This window comes from Ischnura elegans, assembly GCF_921293095.1.
Source record: "Ischnura elegans chromosome 13 unlocalized genomic scaffold, ioIscEleg1.1 SUPER_13_unloc_2, whole genome shotgun sequence".
NCBI lineage: Eukaryota > Metazoa > Arthropoda > Insecta > Odonata > Coenagrionidae > Ischnura > Ischnura elegans.
The window spans coordinates 6,126,475-6,150,565 of NW_025791658.1; the positions used below are offsets into that span (position 1 = coordinate 6,126,475).

The 24,091-nt window shown below is 38.2% G+C and overlaps 1 protein-coding gene and 1 long non-coding RNA gene across 3 annotated transcripts in view; both read right to left on the reverse strand.

The window, feature by feature from the left end:
• LOC124172708 (endothelial zinc finger protein induced by tumor necrosis factor alpha-like) overlaps positions 1-12,788 on the reverse strand; it is a 122,492-nt gene extending 109,704 nt beyond the window's left edge. For both annotated transcript variants that reach the window (XM_046552177.1, XM_046552176.1), the window contains exons 1-3: positions 12,390-12,788; positions 12,129-12,266; positions 8,266-8,433 (exon numbers count right to left, since the gene is read on the reverse strand). In XM_046552177.1, the coding sequence (XP_046408133.1) occupies positions 8,266-8,433; positions 12,129-12,266; positions 12,390-12,557 (474 nt within the window). In that variant the 5' untranslated portion in view covers positions 12,558-12,788. The remainder of the gene's footprint in view (positions 1-8,265; positions 8,434-12,128; positions 12,267-12,389) is intronic.
• Positions 12,789-22,456: 9,668 nt separating this feature from the next.
• On the reverse strand, positions 22,457-23,574 carry LOC124172664. Its single transcript, XR_006868238.1, has 2 exons — positions 22,994-23,574; positions 22,457-22,565 (listed from the first exon to the last, which is right to left on the reverse strand). It is a non-coding gene; the product is annotated as an uncharacterized LOC124172664 (long non-coding RNA).
• Positions 23,575-24,091: the final 517 nt, after the last annotated feature.

Sequence of the window (24,091 nt, forward strand, 5' to 3'; positions counted from 1 at the left end):
TAGACAGTTTCGGTTATCCGCCATCGCCGAGCACGTATGGGAAGGACCAACACACAATGTGGACTTCGAAAGCGCAAGAATCAAAGCGCAAGGTAAACCTTATTATTACTTTATGAGGGATTATTTACTACTATGACTTATTTGCTAAAAAAATAAATTCAATCGAAATAAATATTATTTTACCAGCTATTTAGCCCCCAAAATGTAATTTTAGATACGTAGGCCAAAATGAGTTGTGTTGTGCGGGTGGTCTATACTCTAATTTTGTTGTTAATTCATAGACATTATTTGAACCATACATTTTGTCAAATAAACTTCAAATTTCATTTTTATACACTATAAGCATACAATAATATTAGAAACTGATCAACAATAATTGCTCTCAACAATAAAATCAAATATCCTCCTGGAATACATAGATGCAAATGGCAGAAAGCAGTTATTCGTGTTTTTGACCCGGTTTCACAAGTTTTAAAAATCTGAAAAAACATTAGGATTATAATTTAAGATAGGGGTAACAACATATATTTTTTTCGGCATGTCTATTGTTTCCTAAAATTTTTAATTTTATTTTTGAAAATTTCAAACTTATGTAAAAGTTTCGTTTTCCGTTCAAAAATTTTGAAAAAAAATCAGGAAGATAGACTATAATAGTATACACAATTTAAAATCAAGAAAACGATTTCATAAAAATAAAAACTGGAGATATGGTTAAAAAAACTAAAAATCGTGTTTCAATTTATTCTGGGTTTTTTTTCCATTTTTGAGGCCTGAAACTTTTGGGAATATACATAATTTTGGATGCACTTTAAGTGTATATTTTTTATTTCTCAAAATATCGGGGGGCACTTTTCACCATCTCAACCTGCTAGACCCTTTGATCAGAAAAAAAACCTTTTTTCGGCCCACCCTAGCGCACACTATAGCGAGATAATAATTGTTTCAATACAATCATCAATCAATTTTGTTTAACACGTTCGCGGCTATCGTGAAATTAGCCGTTTCCTCCCCGTGGGCGTCAATTTTCATAAAAATTAAATCGATCCAATCATGTTAAAATTAATGCACACTTCTTTGGTATAGTTGAAAATGATGAATTGCAATAAATTTTGGAAAACCTATGCACCGATATTTAGTAATTAATTAATCCCCTTTTGCGTATGCAACCACGAATTACACGTTTTATTTTCTTCTGTATTTATTTATTGTCACCTAAAATACTTTCAAAATGTACAAAATGGAAACGATGAAATAATTTATCCACTTACTCTTATTATCAGCCCAGAATGCAATATTTAGCTATTAATTAATCCCCTTTTGCATATGCAACAACGTATTACACGTTTTATTTTCTTCGATATTTATTTACTGTCACGTAAATACCTTCAAAATGTTAAATAAGTCGTGCTTTTAGATATGAAAACGATGAAATAATTTATTTACTCTTCTTATAAGCCCAGAATGAAAGTATTTAGTTACAAGTATCGGAAAAAATTCGATATTTCATAGTTTTTTTGCAACTGTTTCGAATTTATCTTCTGAGCCTTCATTACACTCTTTCTATTTCGCTATGATGCCTTGCTTTGGTTTTATTGCTTTGGGAACAAAATACATCGGGAGGAAATCATACATCTCGTTCCTACTGTCATTGTTAGAGGTTCTACGCTTTCAGAAAGTCGCGAAAATGATTATCCACAAAAGAACCGGGAAAACCTCTACCTTTGTGACGCTGGCGACCGACCGCTCAGTCAGTAGCACCCTATACGAAACAATAGCTTTCCCCTTCTCTCGCCTTTCGGGGTGGACGTTCCATGGGATTTTGTAAAGACTCAAGACGGGCCTAACCGCACTTGTCCCGCGCTTAGAAAAGGCTAGGGCTGAGGATATTCCGCACCCACCCTCATGCCTCCTAGGAGAGGGGTGGTGGTTGGGGCGGAACCTTTGAATCTATTATTTCCATAGTCTGCGGATAAGAAACCAAATTATTATTGGCATAGGTGAAGCTTTGCTTACAATTTTATTGCAGGCAGACCCATTCGTGGGTGCAGTTATTATCGTAAGCTTACCCACAATTGGGTGTTGCAAGTAACCCTTAGGAGGCTAATCCCCCGACAGTTTCATTTTTGACTAATCTTGTGCGGCATCGCTTCTCACATAGTGGCCTTGTCACAACAATGCAATACACACGTCGAGTTTCAAATTAGTCGAGCTGAGCGGAGGGCCTTACATGTACAATGGTGACAAAATTTTCCTTGCAGTGAGAGAAGAATTTTCAGTCTTGGCTAATAAACGAGTGCCACTGGATATACGAGTCCATTTTCCTTGTCTTTTTGTGGAGCAGTGATTTTTGTGTTATTAGTGGCAAAGAAAAATTAGAGGAGATGGCTGACTCAGATGCATCTCAATTTAGTTCTGACTCCGATGATTCATACATTCCATCCGATTTCGAAGAAGACAGTGAATCTTCATATTCAGAGGACGAAATTGGAGAAGATTTACCCGAAGAGGAAGAGCATGTAGCGTTATCAAGCTCCGATGAATGGGGAAACTGCACAAATGGTACAGATGGTACCTTAGAGAGGTCGGTTACATTTTAGGCAGTACCTGCCTGGAAAGGCTCATAAATATGGAATAAAATGCTACAAACTGTGTAGCCCTGACTCATTCACGCATAATTTGCAAGTGTACTCTGGGAAAAGTGAAGTGTCAAACACGAGGGGGAAGGTTGGACATGGACACAAAGTTGTACTGCAACTGATGGAGGGACTTTTGGATGCTGGGCGGACATTGTACATTGATAATTTTTATACTAGTGTGGGCCTAGCTGAAGACCTTTTGGGTAGGGAGACCTATGTTTGTGGCACACTGCGGGCGAATCGGAAAGGTAATCCACCAGAGTTTCGTCAAAAAAAGTTGAAAAGGGGGAAATTATTGCAAGGCAAAATGGAAAAGGTGTTAGAATGATGAAATGGCAGGACAAAAGACCACTTATGATGATATCCTCTAACCCCGACCTTGGTGAGATTTTGCAACCAACCACGTCGAAATCTAAGCGAGGGGTAATAATGAAACCAAAAGCCATCATAGTCTACAATAGCGCGAAAAAGGGGGTAGACATTTCCGACCAAGTGTCTGCTTATTGTAGTTGCATCAGACGATCTCTCAAGTGGTATAAGAAACTGGCATTAGAACTGCTTCTTGGGACATGCATGGTGACTTCATGGGTTTTATATAATAATTATGGCCAAAATAAAAAAAATGGAAATGCTGAATTTTCGAGAGAAAGTTATTGATGGATTATCGTAAGAAGATGTCATCTTTAGCGATGTGGCTGGGGGAGGTGTTCCAGCATCGAAGAGGAAGTCCTTGCACAACCTAAGTAAATATGAAGGTACTGCAAGGATAAATAGGAAGAGATGCCTCAATTGTTACGAGAGAATACGTAAAAAAAAGGGAACGAAAGAGGCAAGCAAGAGGGAAAAAAAGTGAACACAGTTTGTGAGGAATGTGATGGACACCCTACAATGTGCTTGGATTGTTTCAACAAAATTCACCATTGACATTGTCAAAGAAAATAAGTGAATATATTGAAAATATGAGTGATTGTATTGAAAATAGTTTGAAATTATATTTGAGATTCGGCAAGTTTTCGTTGTGCTCATTTGTATTCTCCATTTAGAAAATTGTTTCCATTGACCCAATTAGGATATCCAAACTGAAAATGACATTTATTATAGTTTTGAAATGTTTTCTCCATTTTTGTTTTCGATCTAAATAATTTTTCCGGTAAGTGCTACCCTCTAAATATCTACGAAAGTGGAACATCTTCGATATGCGAAAGCCATGTAATTGAAACGGTGAGAGTAGTATTGCGACGTGTAATCAAGGAAGGTAATCGTCCTTCTTGTAGGGCCATCTTACAGTCTTATTGAAAACGAAAAAAGCATTTCTAGCGATGCATAATGCCACGTAAATAGTAGGAATATTTAAGTTAACCTATCTTCGTCGTAAAATGTGAATAAAGCCAAACCAACTTGATTTATATTTCGATATGCTTTTGATAGACGATGCAAAACATAAAATTTACGTCTAGAGATTGCCGTGTCATAGAAAATAATGGCTCAATAACGAATCAACTATATGTAGCTCTCGTCTACCTTCAATATGACTGCAATATTCTTTACTTTCTTTTATTACTGAATAAACTTCATAAAACTGCCTGCGGAATTGATATGATTGAGAACTTCGTACGCAACACAACTACATTTTTTTAAACCCCTGTAATCTACGGATAGGCAACCCGCAATGCAACAATTACGTATTTCATAAAATTATGGAAGTTGATTACCGATGATCGAGTTCATTTGAATATCTTTCCGATTAGTTAACCTAAAATTGAAAATATTTCACGCACAAATGCAAACACAACATCAAATACTGAATCTTTACATGATTGTTCGTCATTTCACTTGCTACCTTTCTCTAGGCAAAAAGTTCGGTTTGGCATCAGTAAAAAGTTTACTAAAAACACCTTCATGGGCGATGAAGAACGTAATAACTCCGTCCTCATGGGCGCACGTGGCCCGAAGCTCCTTTAATTTGCATGGGAAACGTGACCACCGGTGGGTCATGCCGCCCATAGAGCTTAAAAACGCATGACCCACCGGTGGGTCATGCCGCCCACGGGGATAGACCAGCCATGACCCACCGGTGGGTCATGCCGCCCTGAACGTGTTAAGTAAAAGCTCTCCCCTACATCATGTAATTTCTACGTGCCTTTAACCCTGCAGGACTCGCGCCCCTTTTTGGAACGCGAGTACTCGCGCTGAGCCTGTCAGGCTCAATTTTCTTTTTCAAGTCCTCGCATGTTAAAGTCGATTATTTTTACTCTTCTTTCGTTTAAATCTAACTAATAATGCTGAAATGGTCCAATTCATGAAAATCAAGTCCATTTACGTCTGATAAAATATGTAATTATTTCTTCATATCGAGTGTGATATAAGATAAATTACCATTACATGTTATTGCTTTATTGACTCGTAAAACCACTAAACAGTGTTGATATTAGGACAGAATGAATATTATAAGGCAAAATTAGCTATGATCATTATTCTGCAAGTATGCACCATATAATAAATGTGTATGCTCGAGACAAATACACTTTCCACTATTTTCGCAGACATACCCGGTAAATATATTTTTCGTGTATCCACTGTCTGCAGACATTTTTCAAATTTCAATGAACTTTGGGTTCTCTGTTTTTTAGTTGCCTTTGGTTAATCTATTCTGTTAGTTTTGATAGGCTCGTCATATAATTAGCCCTAACTCTTTGGGGAGCGATTTTATGGTTCCCCTTCTTTACGCGTGTTCATCTACGAGCCCAGCTAACAATTGCATAAATAGCGCTCTCCAAGATTTCGCTTCTAAGTTTTTGTTTCCAAGGTAAAAAATGTAGGAATTTACCACAGCAATATTTAGCATTACGTAAATATTTGGCATAGGACAACGCCGTGCATTATTTGATACATTGCATGCCGTGCATAACTGATCTAATGTACCTATCTACTCCCGATTTTGTCATGTCATAAAAAAGGTATCATTTCTGGCTTTCTTTCATCTCCACTACATCAATCATTTTTTTGTTATAGTTCATGGTTGATATCATAAACACAAATTTATTCTTTCTTGGAATGTATGATGCAAAAAAACAGGTCTTGCAGAAATCAAATGAACTGGATTTCTTATTTTTTTTGTTTCAACGAAAAAAAGTAGGCAATTTCCGCTTGTTTTTCCGAATTGTTCCAATCACGGCAAGTCGGAATTTCAAGAGTTCATTTACTAAACAAAAACTGGCAAATAAATTGTCAATCAAAATATTTTTACCAGTACTGCTGATGGGGAGCATATGAGGTGTGTTCAAAAAATATCGCGACTTTTGTGTTTTTTCAAAAATTATTTATTTATTCATGAATATCTATTTTGTCCCCTTCAAAGTAATCCCCATGAGATATTATACACTTGTGCCAACGGTTTTTCCAATCTTCGAAGCACTTCAAAAAATCATTTTTTTTTATCTTGTTCAGCTCCTCCTTCGATGCCGTCTTTATCTCGTCAATCGTAGCGTAACGTCGTCCTTTCATGGGTCTCTTCAGTTTAGGGAACAAGAAAAAGTCACAGGGGGCCAGATCTGGGGAATACGGTGGCTGCGGCATCATTAGTGTGTTGTTTTTGGCCAAAAAGTCGCGCACAAGCAACGATGTGTGAGCAGGGGCGTTATCGTGGTGCAAAAGCCAATTTTTCTTCTTCCACAAATCCGGGCGTTTCTGGCGGATTGCTTCGCGCAAATTGCGCATAACTTGCAGGTAATATTCCTTATTGACCGTTCTACCCTGTGGCAAGAACTCATAGATATTCATGAATAAATAAATTATTTTTGAAAAAACACAAAAGTCGCGATATTTTTTGAACACACCTCGTAAACTCTTCACGATATCAGAAGGGCTGTTGTTGACCGAAAATGATTTATCAGGTGTTTTACCAGCATACACTTCAAAGTTCTAAATATAAAATATTCTAGCATCTACCTAGCAAAGCAAAGTTTTTTATCCCGTACTTGTTGGGCATACTTGGGATTTATTGCTGGAATGCGAAAAGACCTCGAAAATTCACAATTTTCTCATAAATGGTTGTGTATTCACCAATAATGTAAGAACTTCTACGATTGACTGTCAAATTTTCAAATATATCATGAATTGCAGCTATCCTATACATTTTTTTATCTTCTTTACTCTTATTCTTTGCATTTTCTATAATTTAGGCAAGCAAAAAATCACTGCCAGCATGCTGAAATAGAATACTCACGGTTTTGTGGCGGAACTGGCGCAGTTGAAAGTTTAGCGAGAAGAGCACCTCCAATATCTGTGCACTCTCTAGTCCGAATGACCGTGTCCTCCGAATTTCATGGCCGCCGAGTGGCGAAGTGAATACACTTTTCGAAAAGAGGTGTAATTAAAACGAACCGTAACTAATAACATTGTGTGAAATCTATACAAGCAGCTTACTTTGCGTCAACTATAGCGCGCTTGTAATTACAGTAGGAAGAGCAACAATGGCTTCTCAGACATACTCACATGTAAATAGTTGTGACTTTCAAAATATCAAGCCGATTTGGCAGAAAAAGAACCTTTACTAGGAGTATATTGTTAGAGGTTATCGATAACAGCCTACATAGGGTATATATACAGGCAATCAGAGAAAAAGAATAGGCTAAGGGTGAGAATCAAAAATGTAACACGAGCACTCGCGTTGAGCCTGAGGGGCTCACACCGCGTGCATACGAAGCTAAAGTATCATATTCCAACCTTATAATCGGTTGATCGGGATACTCTGCGCATGTAAAACGTAGCCAAAAGAGTAAGGAAAAGGTAGAGAAAATCTAAGCGCATTATTGAGAATTGGTCAAGAACTATTTAGAAAATATCAACAATGTGAGCCTGTCAGGCTCAGCGCGAGTTCCGGAGGGTTAAAAAGATGCCATTTTTTCCTGTGACCAAGAATAAGTATTTTTTTTACTAAAAGGAATGCTGGACTCATGATTTTTTTCATCAGGATCTTTGCTCATACATTAATGATTACTTTAAACCGAACCATGAGTCTGTATTCGCATGGCCTTTCCCTGTGGATGCTGACAATGAAAGATGGTACAAGCGAGATTTTTTTGCAGCTGAATTACTTCATGCAGTGAATATTCAATGAAAAGCTTGGTATTATTAGGCACTACTTAGCTCTAGAATAAAAAACCATGACTTTTCATCATACAGGAATGGAGTTGTGGATGAAAATAAAAATCGCCATGCGTTGCACATTGCAGCACTTCAAGGGTAATGCCCAAATTTTAATTGTCCATATATCTGTTGTGACTGATGGCCGGTAAATAAAAAAGATATCTCTCGCATCGATCACCATTTTATACCACTGAATTTACTAGCAAGATCAACAACAACAACAATACTCATCTCCATGTAAATATAGGTATTGAATCATCCATAACATACACATTAATATAAATATTTAATCACTTTAATTTCATAAACAAATGACAGTTGGAGGCTAAAATTGTACAAAATCTCTAATCATACCATAATGTATGGCCATGGCAAGTTTCATGGAAATCTGAGACGGTGGGTTTCATTAGGTCAAAATATTGGTTGATTTCACATGGAATGACCCTAATCAGGTTTTAATGCACACGAGAAGAAAACTTACCAACACATTGTCTCCGGATGATTGGCAGTTAGGCACAGGAATGTATATTTCAGTTGGTTGGACTGAACATTCGAGCTGTGAAGTACCGTCAGTCACGTCTTGAATGCAGTCCTTTGTCTCGTCAGGATACTCCACCTTTACAACAGATGCCCCATCTCCTTGGATACTCTGGGGAGAAAATAACAGTGATAACCAACTAACCCACACCAAAATCAACAGATAAGTAATGCTCCTAATCTTGATAACAACAGGATTATTTAAATCTGAATGTTAATGGTCAATTTTATCCTCATTAAAAAAGGCCAGATTGGCGCCCATGCGATGCCACTCCACGTGACATCACAGGGACCTAGTTTCTATACGAGTAGATAGGAGTTTTACATCGTCTGAGGTTACCAATGCATGCATGAGGCACAGAGCTCAGTGAAACATCTCTTAATAATCACCTATTAAAACTGGCTAAGGTCGGACAGTTCCTTCGTGTGATAGGGTATTAATAATCCTTATTTAAGCCAAGCACTACCCGCTAGCAGGGTACTCTACACTACCGCCATGTTCGGCAGCAAGCAGCCTGCGTCATAGCGGCGCACATATTCTCGCACCAAGGTGACCTCACATGGCGGCAGCCGGAACCAGAATGACGTCATGTGGGCTTTTCCCAGCATTCATGCTTATCCGTCGCGTTTTAACATGCTTGAAAATTTTCACTTCCAATTTAATGGCGAAAAATACATACTGTCATTTAAAAATCTAAACCTTGCCCCTAATCTTGATGAAACTGGATTATTTAAATCTTACCAACTAGATAGGAAACACTAATTTAGCCCTTAACCTGTTCCCATCACCTTAGCAGACTGCCCCCATCGTCTATTGACGATTTGAACTATTCTTCTACTCCCCGAGTCCATGTGTGCTCAGAAGTTCTTCCCTTGACAAGTAGAGGCCATGCGGACATCTTTTAGACCTCTTTTCATTTTTATTGCCCTAAATATTTTTGGAACATTTTTTCCTTAAGTAAAAAGTTATAATTAACCCTTTCGAGACGGCGGAGTTTTCGTCTTGGCATGACTGCAGTACTGAGCCCCAAGAGACTCTTCTTTCTCGTGATACGGAGCATTTTTTGGAGGGCATTCGTTAAGATGGGTCTCACTGAACCTTTTTCGACCCCTCCACGCAGGGACTTCGCATTATCTCGGACTCCGAGAGTAGTTGTGCTCCCTCCTTTCCGGGTTTACGACCATACCTGCGGCATTGGTTCACGGTCAACTTATGTATTGCTTATATGTATTTAGCAAATGGATAATTGTTGCTTGCACGTAAATTACAGACTTTGAATTGAATTCCTCATTCTTATCTGAGCATTGTCAAATTTTAAACGAAGTTCTAAGGCCATTATCAACGCATTTAACGCAGCAACAATTTCCATGTTGATGTTTATGCATAACTCGAGATATAAGTTAATATTTAACGTAGAATTTCGTTTAAAAATTGTAAACGCTGCTCGAAAGACAAATAATTCAATTCTTAGTTTATATTTCTTGAGAAATGAACAAATATTTATTTCGAAAATTGACTCTATAAACATTTGAATGACCGCTGTCCCGTACCGCTGAGAGGGGTTCTAAAAGACGAAGGGTCCGGGTACCTGCTCCCGGATTCCGAGGGTTAATCCTAAACCCCAAAGCGTTGGGTCCCGAGACAAAGACGTCGTAAACCCACGACCGTCCTAAAAGGGGGGGAGCTAGAAAACGTATATATACGGCATTCGATCTCCTGGCCGGGAAAATCTCACACGTACATATACGCCCGTCGTCTCCCGTGTCAGGAAACGTCCACACGTATATACACGTGTACAGTAGGGAAAAGGTTAATAAAACTATGCAAAAATAAAAAATATTATTTTTTTGCGCCTCTGGGGAGCTCTATTTCAGCTTATTTGCGCAGTTAAAGGGTTGAATATAATTATTTAAATGATACACTTCGATCATAAAACTTAATTTCAAACAGAGGTGAAATGAGTCCGGCTGAAATCCCACTAGCGCCACTTCTGAGCAAACATCTCACACTTCGACTCCTCACATCTTGCAAACTATGAGAGTGAGAGAGGAAATATTTTACATGGGTCAACAAATAGGCGATAGTAGCCAGTGACAAAAATTTCATCAAAATCCGAGTCGGTGGGTGTCATTTTGAAAATTTCTAGATGATTTGACGTGGAATGACCCAGCAAGATCTTAAGGACACAGTAGGGTAGTCCCTATTTTGTTTATTTCCTAAATGGAAAGATTATTACTCCTGGAGTACGTATTTCACGCTTTTGAATTTTTAAATGACAATTTCTATTTTTTTTAATTAAATGAAAGGTGAAAACTTTCGAGCTCCCGGAGGTGCGATGGCTAAGTTTGAATGCTGGGAAAAGTTCGTGTGACATCATTTTGGTTCTGGCTGCCGCAATGATATTCGAGACGTCTCGGAGACGTATACATTCACCGTTTCCAGCCAGTAGCAGTGGGTGTTTGCACACATTGGATGCCATGGAAGTAATCAAGATTGAACTTGCTTTCAGTCAATAGATGTAACCAATCATTCACATATGAAATTTTCACTGTTATAAATGCTAAGTAGAATTAAACTTCACTTTTTCCCCCTTGAAGGTATGCAACCTTGGTGTAAAAGAGTCGAAAATATGCCTAACTTTGACATGTCTTAAAAAAAAGTATAAAAATACTACCTTTTTAATTTTTTTTATTGAAAGCAGAACGTTTACACTACCCACTGAGAAATTTTAAAGAAAATAAAAAGTGGCCTTTTTTTTAGTAATAAATTGTTAAATAATGACTAATTTTTATTGTTTAAACTAGTCCCATTTGTTAATTATTGCTTCAAATGACTTGCAAGTTATGCCAGAATGAGCACAAATGAATTCTCTTCAAAATGAAACAATAACCACTGCTTTACGGGCCATGGTTCCTTAGTAATCAGCATTCAAATGTGACTTTTCATTTTTTACTCTGAGGCCTGACTGCAATGTTCAAAGGATGGTAGCTTTATAACGGTTCAGTTCTGAGCTGAGATAAAGTCATCATTATTCATCAAAAGGATACTGCTTTCACATATATAAATTTCAGAGAAATCGGTGATGGTCACCTGACACCCCTCTGCCTGATTTGAGATGAAATTTTTGAAATGAAACATTTGAAATGAGGTATTTCTGCTATGTGGGAAGGGATATATTTCAGTATGCTCCTACTTTATTTCATTCCACGTAAAACCTCAATGAGTACCCAAGCTAGTATATATAAGTGCGGAAGTTTGGTAGCCTAGTGAACAGAGAGCCTTTTTCGAATGATCATTGATGAAGTTACACGTCCCACTTTGTGTGCTGTGATTGATTTCTAAAAAAATGGTAATACGATACACAAAACGTTTTCTGTCGTCGCCAATAAAACACCAAACTCAAGCCGACTAACACCTAGCCAAGGATTGACGGAGTGGAAAACACAATTTGAGAGAAATTGGACTTTTCACTGGTCCGTAAACAATGAACGATGGCCTTTCACATCCCTTAACCTCATTGATTTACACACAAGCCTGATCAATTAAGTTTTAACGTCTAATTGAAGTGCTTTTAAACCAATTTTGTGAATATTAACCTTATACAGTCTTACAACATTACATTTGGCAACATGTGACATCAAATGATACATCAATTACTTTATTGAATCATTTAGATTTTTATTATACCATGTTGAGAAAGCAAATAAAACTTCCAAGATTTATCACTCCAGCGAAAAAAAAAACCTTTGACACTTATACTTCTCCTAAACTCACCATGCACAAATGGGAAATAGAAAAGCACTCACCTTGAAGTAATTTCTCGACGAAATTTTTCTCAGTTCAGCGTCCGATTCATAACAAATCTTTTTGAAATCATTGAATTCCAAGAGCTTTTCGAAACATACTGCACAAATACAGACGGGCAGGCCATCTCCCAGAGCAACCTGGGATAGAAAACATGCTATACGTCAATATATTACGGAATTATCTAGGAAAATATGCTGCTAACACGCGATTGATTCATTAATATGACAAAGAAAATCGAAAAAATGTAACTTGCCACTTACTCTTAAACCGATTAAATCATGTAGGGCATCCTCTACAGTTATTTGGCATGCTATATTTGAAGCGAATATGTTGTAATAATTCCGATTACTCTTCATACAAAGCCTGCACAGAGTAACCTCCGAATTCATTTCTGACGAATCCGCGAAAATCCCGGTGGTAAGACTCATGCTTTCAATCGCAATTTTCAATTGCAATCACTCATCCAATGGTCAACGAAATCAAAACATTATCACTCAGAGAAACCTCCAAATCCCAACAGGAAAATACATTCATTTAGATGATATCCGGAAAATGTAAAACGTAAGTTTTATCAAGGAAAAGGACAAAAAAGCACACAACTCACAACAAACTCAAAGATAAATCACACGATCACACCAGAATATTTTCATGCTCATCGACAAACATGTTAATACAAGAAGATGAAAGCAAAGATTGCTTTAGTGTCTAGGTTGCATAGTTGCGTTTTTCACCGCCAGAGGCACAGCTGTGGAACAGGCCAGCCCAACAATGTCTGAAAGACTTGCGTTAGATAAAAGAAATGGATATTTCACTAAGCGTATACTATTTTCGCGTTGATTTTGGCAGAAAACTATTTCTCTTAATGAGATTTTAATTATATGGTCAGAAACAAAATTTACGCGTAACTTCGGTTGCTGCACGGTAGCATAGCATTTACAAAATAGATACCGAAATTACTTTGAAAAGTGATAGAAACAGTTTTCAAAATAGCTATATTGAGACTAATGTAATTAAACTCAGCAATACACCAGTCAATCCTGCGAATGTAAGAATTTGTCGTTTTTCGATTCGCGCACCCGACGAAACAGAGTTTCGGAAAAGATCCTTCATTCGCTCAACTGATCAGTGGCGGATATACATAAGGGGGGGACGCGACCCCCCCTTGCGGGTCCGCTGATCGTATTGCCAAACATTGCATAACCACTATCGTGACTTTTTTATATCATAAGATGGCAATGTCTTATATATGTGTATAAGTACTAAAATAAAAATTTTCTTTTACTCTGCCTGTGACTTGATTATTTTTTATTATGATAAAAGTAAAGACAACTCAAGATATCTTTTGCATCCCCCCATTGAGTGTTTTCTGTATCCGCTACTGCAACTGATAGTACAAATTGGGTTAACTACAGTAGCAATAATAAGATAAATAAACTAAAAAAATTCAAACTCACAGGGAAGAGGTAATATTTCCGAGTACATACTATATACACAAAAACACTAGAAAACATTAAGAATACACTATTTGTGGTCACGTTTATCTGATAGTAGTACCGTTATACTACCATGGAAGAAGATTGGAAGCGCCAGGGGCGCAGCTAGGAATTAAGGCTGGGGGGAGGGTTAGGTACAACTATGTAATACCGGGGTGTGTGGGGGTATGGAAAACCCACCAGGATAAGCCGTAGGTGCGAGATAAATAAATTGTGGAATTTTAAACGGTTCAAAATGGTGAGTTTTAAGGCTTTCTGAGGGATATTTAATTAATCCTTACACTATTCTATTAGTATTACCAATCCAATTATGTAAAATGGATTAAAATTAAAAATTTCTCTGAGCTCTGGGGGGGGGAACCCCCAAAACTCCCCCCTTGCTGCGCCACTGGGAAGCACAGCTCCCATATACATCATGGTAATAAGGTACTACCTACTTTAGGTGATATTGCATCCAGTGAAGTTGCCAAAAATCTCTTTTTTTTGTTTTCAATTTGGCAATGTTGTGATACATACATCGCTAATAAACCACACCTACCTAAATCACTTTTTCTAAGACCATGGCCAACACAGAAGAATATAAAACATGTAACACATTCAATTGGAAAGTAGAGAATACATGGAGAACAACCCTTTTCCAAAATTTATTTACTATGCACAACACTAATACAAATACGAATTAAAAGAACAAAAATAATTAATCCAAATTGAAGGTAATACGATATTACAACTACAAATTATACCAAATGAAACCCGTTGTGAATGTAAAATATTTTAATAATAAGCACATTGTATTAAGGATAAAAAATTCTATATAAGGTACAATATAATTACAATAATAGAGCTTTTGGGTCAACATAAGCGGCATGAAACCCATTGTTGCTGACAAAGAACTTCACCTTGCATTTTGGTACTATGAGGCACTGGATGGTTACATGGAGGCTTTGTTAACGATTGTTTGGGACTACAATTGTTATAAGCTGATGATGAGTACCCAGTTTCACGATTGGTAAACTAATTTAGGGTCTTTAAGGGTTATTTCCTTGCGGCTGAGCTTTAAGCCACCGAGTGCGTCCACCGGGTTGCGGATGGTGGGCCAACCTCTAGATATAGAGGTTAGCTGCGATATAAGCAAGTTTACTTGTCGAATAACCAGTCGTGGACAAAAAGCGGCGGTTATCCGAGGTGGTATGGGTCTATATGGGTGAGATAGGCCATCTAAATGATACACTAAACCTGTGAAGATACCGTGACTTGGCGATGAGAGGCCGCCAACAATTATGCCTCACATCACCCGGAGGAGAGGGCAGCAGCTCTTCTTCATATGAGTGAAGGTGGAGATCACGATGGTCAGTACAGCGACACTCATTGCACTTCAGGCGTGGTAACATTTACTTTAACGGCTGTAGTACTGCGATGTGGAAGGCAAGGGGAAACCACCACATTATTATCCCGAGGAGGCGCAGCTACTCCAACTTTAAATTGTCTGACATGATGGAATTCTCTCAGGTAAAAAATTCCGGAGGTAAACTAGTCCCCCATTCGGATCTCCGGGCGGGGACTACCCGAGAGGGTACATCGGTCAATTGTGATAAAGTTATGAGGATAGGTACATGGAACGTGAGATCACTCAGGACTTGCGGTAAGCTAGAAAACCTTAAAGTAGAAATGGAAAGATAGAATATCGATGTGCTAGGAATCAGCGAAATGAAATGGCCTGAGGAGGGAGACTTTTGGAGTGGAAGCTATAGGATTATACACACAGGATCCCTGAATGGTAATGCTGGGGTTGGGATAATGCTCAGAAAGAGCGCCGGAATGCGTGTGAAAAGCTTCCTACAGTACAATGAAAGGATAGTTATGGTGAAGATGATAATAATAATATAATTTATTATTCTCGGATTTACATCTGTTAGAACATTTATATGTAGCCAGATTTTAGCTCAGCAATAAATTTAACCAAATAAAATATTACCAGTTAACAATAAATGGGATTATACAAAAACTTCAAGACAATTTAAACACAACAGAAGTAAATAAATTGTACCAATCAACAGAAACCAACATGGACAAAAGATTCAAGTCAAACAAGTGCAGCAGAAAATAACTTGAACAAATTAACAAAAATTAACACATAACAAAATTTTAAGGTCAGTCAAATACAATAAATTGAAACAATCGACAGAAATGAACATTTACAACAACTTTCAAATCAATCAAAATAAAGCGTAGGAAAAGTATACAAAAACATCAGTAGAGAACACACAAAACACGTCTATGCAACGTACAAGCAGCCAGTCAGGATGAGCTGCCTAACATCAAGTATAGTCTATTGCGGAACACTTGTAGGGATGAAGAAGTGTTATGGGGAGGCTATTCCATAATTTAGAGGCGGCAACTGTAAATGATTTTTGAAACGTCGTGGACCTATAATGTGATACATGGAGATAATTCAAATCGGCTCTGGTAATGACATTTGGTAAAGTTGTTCTCTTGGGATAGAAATCTATGATATATTGCGGTTCGTTATTTTTAAAGAGGGAAAACATGAAGCAGGCCAATTTAAACTTTCTTCTTGTTTTAATGTCCATCCAGGAGAGTTTTATAAGATAGGGGGTGATATGTTCATCTTTTCTCAAGTTGTATATGAATCTTACTGAGGAATTCATGAGGCGTTGAAGCTTAATATCAAGTTCGGCTGTGAGGTCGTGAAACACCAGGCAACAGTAGTCGAAGTGTGGAAAAATTAGTGTAGAGACAAGCTGCTTTCTTACATGGATAGGAAGTAGTTTTTCATGGAGTTTTAGTTGATGAAGGGCAGCATTAACTTTATTTGACACGTATAAAATGTGATCTTTCCATGAAAGGGTATTGCTAAATATGACCCCTAAATTTTTAGCCGCTTTTGTGTAAGGTATTGAAATTCCTTGAACTTCAATCGTTGGCATATCGGCAATATTTAGCCTAGAAATTATCCTAGAGTGGCCGATTATCATTGATTTCGTTTTATTTCTATTTATTTTTTAGCAGTTTTGTTGAGCCCATGACACAATAGCAGTTACTTCGTCGTTTACTAATTTAACAGTTTCGGAGAAATCGTTCGGGCGGCAGTGTATATAAATTTGGAGATCGTCAACGTACATCATGTATTTGCATTTTTTGATACATGCAGAAAGGTCTCCCACGTACAACGAAAACAGTAATGGCCCAAGAACTGATCCTTGAGGTACTCCATGTGAGATAGACGCCCATTCAGACAAATTACCATTGGAGTCTTTTACTGATTGGCGTCGTCCGGTTAGGTATGAATTAAACCAATTTAATGATGAACAGGAAAAATTTAGATTTCTCAATTTTTGTAGGAGCAACTTATGGTTTACACAGTCAAAGGCTTTGCTAAAGTCGAACAGTACCAGTATGGTCAACAATTTTTTGTCAATAGAAGATCTGATGTCATCAGAAACTTTGATTAAATCCGTTTGAGTAGAGAAGTTTTTGCGGAAACCTGACTGAAATGGATCAAATAACTTATTTGTTGTGAGGTAATCAACAGTTTGTTGAAATACTATCTTTTCAAGACAATTAGACATGGCACAAAGTATTGATATTGGGCGGTAATCACAAGGGGAAGACGGACTTTTGACTTTCTTAATCGGACGAATAAGGGAAGATTTCCATAGTGTGGGAAAAATTCCAGACATCAGCGAAGAGTTGAATATTTCAAGAAGAGCAGGAGTCACAACTTCAGAAGCAATTTTCAAATATTTAACAGAGATGTCATCTATACCAACTGAATTAGATTTCGACGCAGTGAGTACCTTACGCAGAGCGTCTGGCATAACGTAATTAAAGTAAAAATTTTTATCGTTATAAGGCACAAAGGCGACAGGAGAAGGAAAGTTTGTCAGGCGAGCATCAGCTGAGTTCAGGGGAGGAATACCACTCGTTGAAAAGTAGTTGTTTAGTTCATTTAGAGAGAGCCCACTTACGATTGAATTGTCCAGTTTTCTAATGAGTCCCAGGTTTTTAAGTTTTTTCCAGAGTTCATTGGGATAGGCTGGTTTAGAGAGCGCATTTGTGTAGTACTCTCTTTTTGAGTTCATCAAGGACTTTTTCACAAGGTTGCGTTGTATGACAAATAATTGGTAATAGGCAGGATTTTTCGTCGGAATGAAATTGTGTCTAAGTCTATCTCTTTCTTTGATTCGCTCCTTTATTGCTGGGGTAAACCATGGAGCTCTGGAACACTTAGGCTGTATGAGTCGTTTTGGAGCATGACGATCAAGGCACTCATGGAAAACAGAGTTGAAGCTTTGAGCATTGTATTAACATTGAGAGAGTTGCACACATTTTTCCAATCAATGCTCAATAAGTCATCTTGGAAAGTTTCAACATTGAAACACGCATTACTTCTAATAACCAGAGGAGGCTGAGATTTTTTGGTAACATTAAATTTATAAGTTGCCATAATTTTATCATGGGCCGACAGAAATGGAACTGGAGATTGACTAAAAGAAGAGACTTTATCTCGTGAGTCAACAATGAAAAGATTGAGGAGCGTGTGGCTGTTCTCAGTATGATGAGTGGCATTCAACGGTAGAAGGTAAAGACCATTGGAATACACCCATGTCTCGTATAGCGCAATTTCGATTAGCGCAATTTCGATATAGCGCAAATTCGTCCCTCGGGGAAACATTGCAACGCAGTGTAGCCTAATCAAAAATCTTAAACGCTCTCGTGATAAAACGTGAACTTGCGCTAAGTACACACGAAATTTCTATCAATTTACGCATATTAATATTATTTTTTGCCTCAAATCTTCTTTTTTGTTTATATATTAATCGAAATTCATTGCTGCGCAATTGCCAAAAGTATTACTCGTCATTGGGTCTAGATAGCCGGCCTACCGAAGATTTATCTCGTCTCCTTAACAGAATGATAATAAAAAATTTAGATCGTTAATTAAGCGTGGGGCTAGTGGAAATGAGTTTTTTTTTTCAGCAATACGGTTTGAGACGTATTTTTGCCGTCGTAGGTTACCGGGCGATTGACTTCCAGGTAGAGAGTCTACGCTAAAGCCTTCAAGGTCATCGGTATTCACAGAGCGGTGACCGAGTTGCGCATGAATAGCATCAACACATAAAAGGGTCCGCTATAGAGTCTTAAACACAATGGCTTCGTTCCCTCCCCGCAGTCATAGCCCTTCTGCGTCTCAGGAATACAGTTCAGCAGAAGAAGGTGATTTAGATAGAGCCATACAGGGTAAAAACCAAGAGAATATGGCAAAAAATAGGAATGCGTGTAGAAAAATCAAGAGTTTATCAAGAAAAACCATTAACCTAGAAGAGGACTTGAGAGAGGTCAATTGCTTTGAAAATGGAGAGCGTCAAAGCGATATTGCGCGGAAGTTTAAACTCACGATGCCTTATTCTGAATAAAGACGAAGCTAAAATATCAGTGACCTCAGCCGCACCAACTTCAACCAAGCGGTCTACACATACGGAAAGTTCATGGTGAATCAGTACAAAAAGACGAGAGTGGTAATCGCTCCGAGACATTAAGTGAAAGCTCCGGTTGGTTCCAGAATTTAAACGGCAAGCAGGTATTTTCAGTGCGGCGACATCAGCTGGTGAATCTGCAAGTGTTGATAGCGCAGCCACCACAACATTTTCTGATGAACTCCAAGCTGTGATTGAAAGTGGCTCCTTTCCCCCTCAACTAGTTTTTAGTGTAGATGAGACGATATTCTTTTGGAAAAGAATGCATTCTCGTTCATTCATTTTCAGGGAAGGAAAACCTGGGTCAGGTTTCAAGGCATTTAAAGACTGTTTCACGTAGCTGCTAATGACTCGGAGGACTTCAAATTAAAATGATTTATCATTCATAAACTCCGCTAGCTATGAAATGGCATTTAAAGTAGCATTTTCCTGTCATTTCGATGAGCGACAAAAGGGCCTGGGTGACACAATAGTTGTTTTTAGACTAGTTTGAAAAATCATCAACTGCCGGCAACGCATTACGATCCCCTGAGATAGCAGATGTTAGCCCACCCGCACGACAGGACGGAATTTCGAAAGCACGTAAGAATTTTTTTTTAACGTGAATAAAAGTCTTTGAATGCGTGAATACTATCTTTAAAGATGTTTTTAACTATAAATATTTATAGAAATAATGTTTTCTAAGGCTTTTTATGGGAATATAGATGTTTTAGAGGAAATTCAATACCCAAGACCTATGCTACCAGGAACGCATCCCTATCTTCCCTATGTTAAAACGCTCTCGTATAACGCAAATTCGTATAGCGCAAAGACCCCAAGGAACGCATCCCTTGCGCTATACGAGACATGGGTGTATATAAAATTATGCAAGAATGTGCTGTAATAGGTATCGCGGAACAAGTCTGCATTCACCAACAAGAAATCACCAACAATTATAATATTTTTAAACGTTGGGCTAAATTTGGAAAATACATTTTCAATATCTGACATATGCCCAACTTTTGGAGGTCGGTAGATAATGAATAATAGAAGTTTAGAAAAAGTTACCCCCGCTATTTCGATGACCAGGAACTCGGGTCGTTTCTCGTAGACCTGAGGCGATATATCCAGGACGTTTGAGTGCAGCCTTTGGTGTATAAAGGCACCGACTCCACCACCAACTTTGTTAATCCTATCGTGACGGATGAGGTGATAGTTGTCCAGTCCCACCATATCGTCAGAAATGCTAGGCTTCAACCACGTTTCAGTCAAGCAAATGATATCAGCTGGATTACATGTGAAGTGGTTTCGAAACTCGTCAATATGACCCATCAGAGACTGCCAGTTAACGAGGCTTACTGTTATTTCACTCACAGATGTTTTGACTTTGGGAAGCAGCGGGGGGGCCTCATGTTAATATATTTTACTAAGATCTTCTTCCTTGGAGATTAGAATACGCTCGCCACCGTTGCGAACTCGCGTATACACACGACCATTGCGTACCCATAAATATTTAATCTTCCCTTCCGATTTTAAGTTTTTGGCGGCGGCGTACATCTTCCTGTTTAAAGGGATCAGCGATTCGTTCACATAAATCAAGTTGTTAACTGAATCGCTCCATCCAAGGTCTTTAATTGACAAATTCCTTTTCACCCTACGAGCCTCGAGTATTTTCTGCACTAGTGTGGATCTTGTAAAGTGAACTCTGATAGCGGGAGGCCTGCTTTTGTTGAATTGGCTATTGGGGTTAAGTCTGTAAGAATAGTCTATGTCCGTTGATTCAATTTTAATCCCCAGAGCAAGCCCAACTTGACAGATTATAGCTTCAAGCACTTCATCCGGTTTTAGTGGAATACCGTGAAATTCCACAACATTCCTAAGAGAGTCCTGCTCTACAGAGTTAAGTTGAGCTTCAAGGTTATGCAGTCTCTTTTCAAGATTTTTGTTTTCAGTCACGAGGCTGTCAAATTTAGCATTGACATTGGTAAGTGAGTCGTTTACTAGAGAAATGGTTTTACTGTTCTCTTTGATTAAACACTCCCAAGTCGACATACCTTTGCGAAGTTCACTTAGCTCGTTTTTTATGGAATTTCTAAATTCACATTGACCATCTTGAATCGCCTTTACACGATTCAGTAACTCATTTAAAATAGTGCTAGAACTCACGAGTTGGGTATCACCGGTAATATTATCAGCTCCTAGGTATTTAACCGGGGTATCATCGCCTCGGGCGCAGCAGTTTTTCGCGGTGCAGGTGGAGCAGGTCCAGGTCTGATTTGTATCCTCGAGTAATTGCAAATCAGCTTCATTTATGGCGGCACATGAAAGATGAAACACTCCTCTGCAACTGCCGCAGTCCACCGTTTTCAGGGTGCGCTTGGTCACAATATCACACTGAGAGCACACAGGCATTTTGGACACAGCAGACGACAGCACTTGTGAGACACACTAAATCCATCAAGGCAAGGTAATGCAAGGAAAACACCACACGTCCGTTCACCACAAGAGCTCGAGACTGCCCAGGTAAAAATATTTGGTCTGTAACTGAGCTGGAACAGGTCTGGAACGGGGGTGGAGCTAAAGGTCTGTAGCTGGTCTGGAACTGGGAAGAAATTGAAACATTGCTCCAGACCAGTTTGGTCTGCAACTGGTCTGGACAACGGGTGGGTAAACTGGTCTGGACCCAGGTCTGTAACTGGTCTGTACTGCTCTGGAACTGGTCTGTTCTCAGGGAGACTATGTGGTCTGGAACTAATCTGTTCTAGTGACTAGTTGGTTTATACTACTTAACCTGAGACTCAGGATAACTAAAAGATCAGTCTATCTCATTGATCTGACTGGTTCAGTTCAGCTAGTAAGGAAAAGGGAACAGCCTAAGCAAATAAATCTGAGAAGCATACTAGGCATTTCCCAGCCAGCCAAATATGACAGAGATAAAGGCATAATGGATAGCAGTAATCTCAAATTGTTACAATAGCATTCTTACATAATCAATTTAATGCATTGTAAATTTTGAAAAGCGATGATACATCTCTATGGATGTCTTCAGCTGCAAGGGGCAAGAAAGTTAAGTAATTATTACTACAATCAAAAGCTCAGAGTTGATGTATCTCCAGATTATGCCAGTATGAGTGCAAATGGAATTCAGAATTTAACAAATGTCAACCCGATCGTCAGATATTCATTGTAATCACACATGGCAACTGCATTTCAGCTGTGAACTCCCATCAAAGTTCTAAGTTGATAAAACATGTTAGCATATGACTTTTGACAAACCATCAATAACATATCCCCTGCAACAGGAAATTTTGGATTCGTATGGAGGTGGATGATTTTCTATGCAATAAAATAAATCCATACCGGCAATTTAACATTTATTGATGTACTCAAAACATTCTCTAGTATTAGTAACTCAGTTAACATGTATTGTAGTAGAGAAAACGTCTAGTGTCCATCGCCATCAATCCTGGAAAATGAGAATTGTAACATTTAATAACCAGCTAAGTAATAAGTCCTTAAAGTAACTTAAAATTGTTCCACATATTCTGTAACATGGTTATTCAATTTCAAGAAAAACCCTTCATGCACGAATGAATTTATAGTGAGACTAATACTTTTATGCCATGAAAAACTGCTAACAATGTGGTTTCTAACGCGAGAACAGTAATTTGAAATATTTCAACTTAATCGATCTGAACGAATAGTATTTTTAATATAAAAGTTAAGCCAAAGATCAACCTAAATTGTAACCACAGTGAGAACGTAGGAATAAATAATCTTATATAACTATTGGGTTAAAAGAAGTAGTTCATTAATTGCATTAGCCCTAAAAATTGTTGATACTCAAGTTCGTTGATTTACTATCGATTGTAAAAATATGTTCCATGTACTTACATTAAAATAGTCAGCGCAGCAGAGATGGGTTGATGCTGACCAAGGCATCTTCTTTAAATCTCTACGTGCTGCAAGGAGCCACTTTTTCCGCAAACCCGGTGAATAAAAACTTTATCCGGCGTTGATTTCATTGTGATAGTATGCAATTGGCATGAAACAGTATTTTTTTCGATTCCTTTTTGGAAGTTTTCACTTTGAAAAACGTTATATTTTCCCCATCCATATGTTCTTAAACATACAGTTACTTGTAAAATACGGTTTTAAGGCACAGATTAATTCACAAAGTCAGAAACTACTGTATCTACGAGTGTAAACATTCCAGTGCCAATGGCTGTTAGGTCACGTGGTATAGAAGATGGCCGCCGGTTGTTTTGGCGCAAGTTTCAAAATACGATTTTTAATACGTTATAAGTACGTTATATAATGGGAAAAAATTGTAACTCAAATTTTTAATCCGCAAAATATGTATTTACCGCAGTTACTACATTCTTTTACAGAACTAAATTTCTCTGGAGCAGGTGCACCTGCTTCTTATAGGTGCGAGGTGTACCTTCACGAAGGTACATGAGGGACTTTTCAGATATTTTCCTCTTCAACAAATGCTTTAATTTTAATGGGTTACTGAAATGATGCATTACGTTCACCTTATCACCATTTTATACACGGTGTTCTGAATCGAGACCCATTTGCATTTGAGGGGGCAAATAGATACTTAAGTTTATTATTTTATACTTCCATAGCCCAAATAAAGTGTGTAAGCGCTACTAGCTGGAAGATATTAAATTTTTCTTACAATCAGCTCATTAACTGCACCCCTTCCCTACAGAAATGCAATGCAATTTTTTGAAAGAAGTAGGTATGTTAGTATGTAACAAGTAAGTGTAGATGTTTGGTGAGTGAAGGAGATCTAAGGAAAGGTAGTGCCATGGAAGAATCCTTCTTCCACGGTAGTGCTACCCTTGCCTTACCCTCCCCGGAATGTAGAGCATGGGTTGATGGAGGGTTAACTACACACCAACGAGGGTACTACCCTTCATTTACCCTATGTCTACCCACCATGGAGGAGTTCATTTTTATTACAGTGGAAGTTGCGGGCAA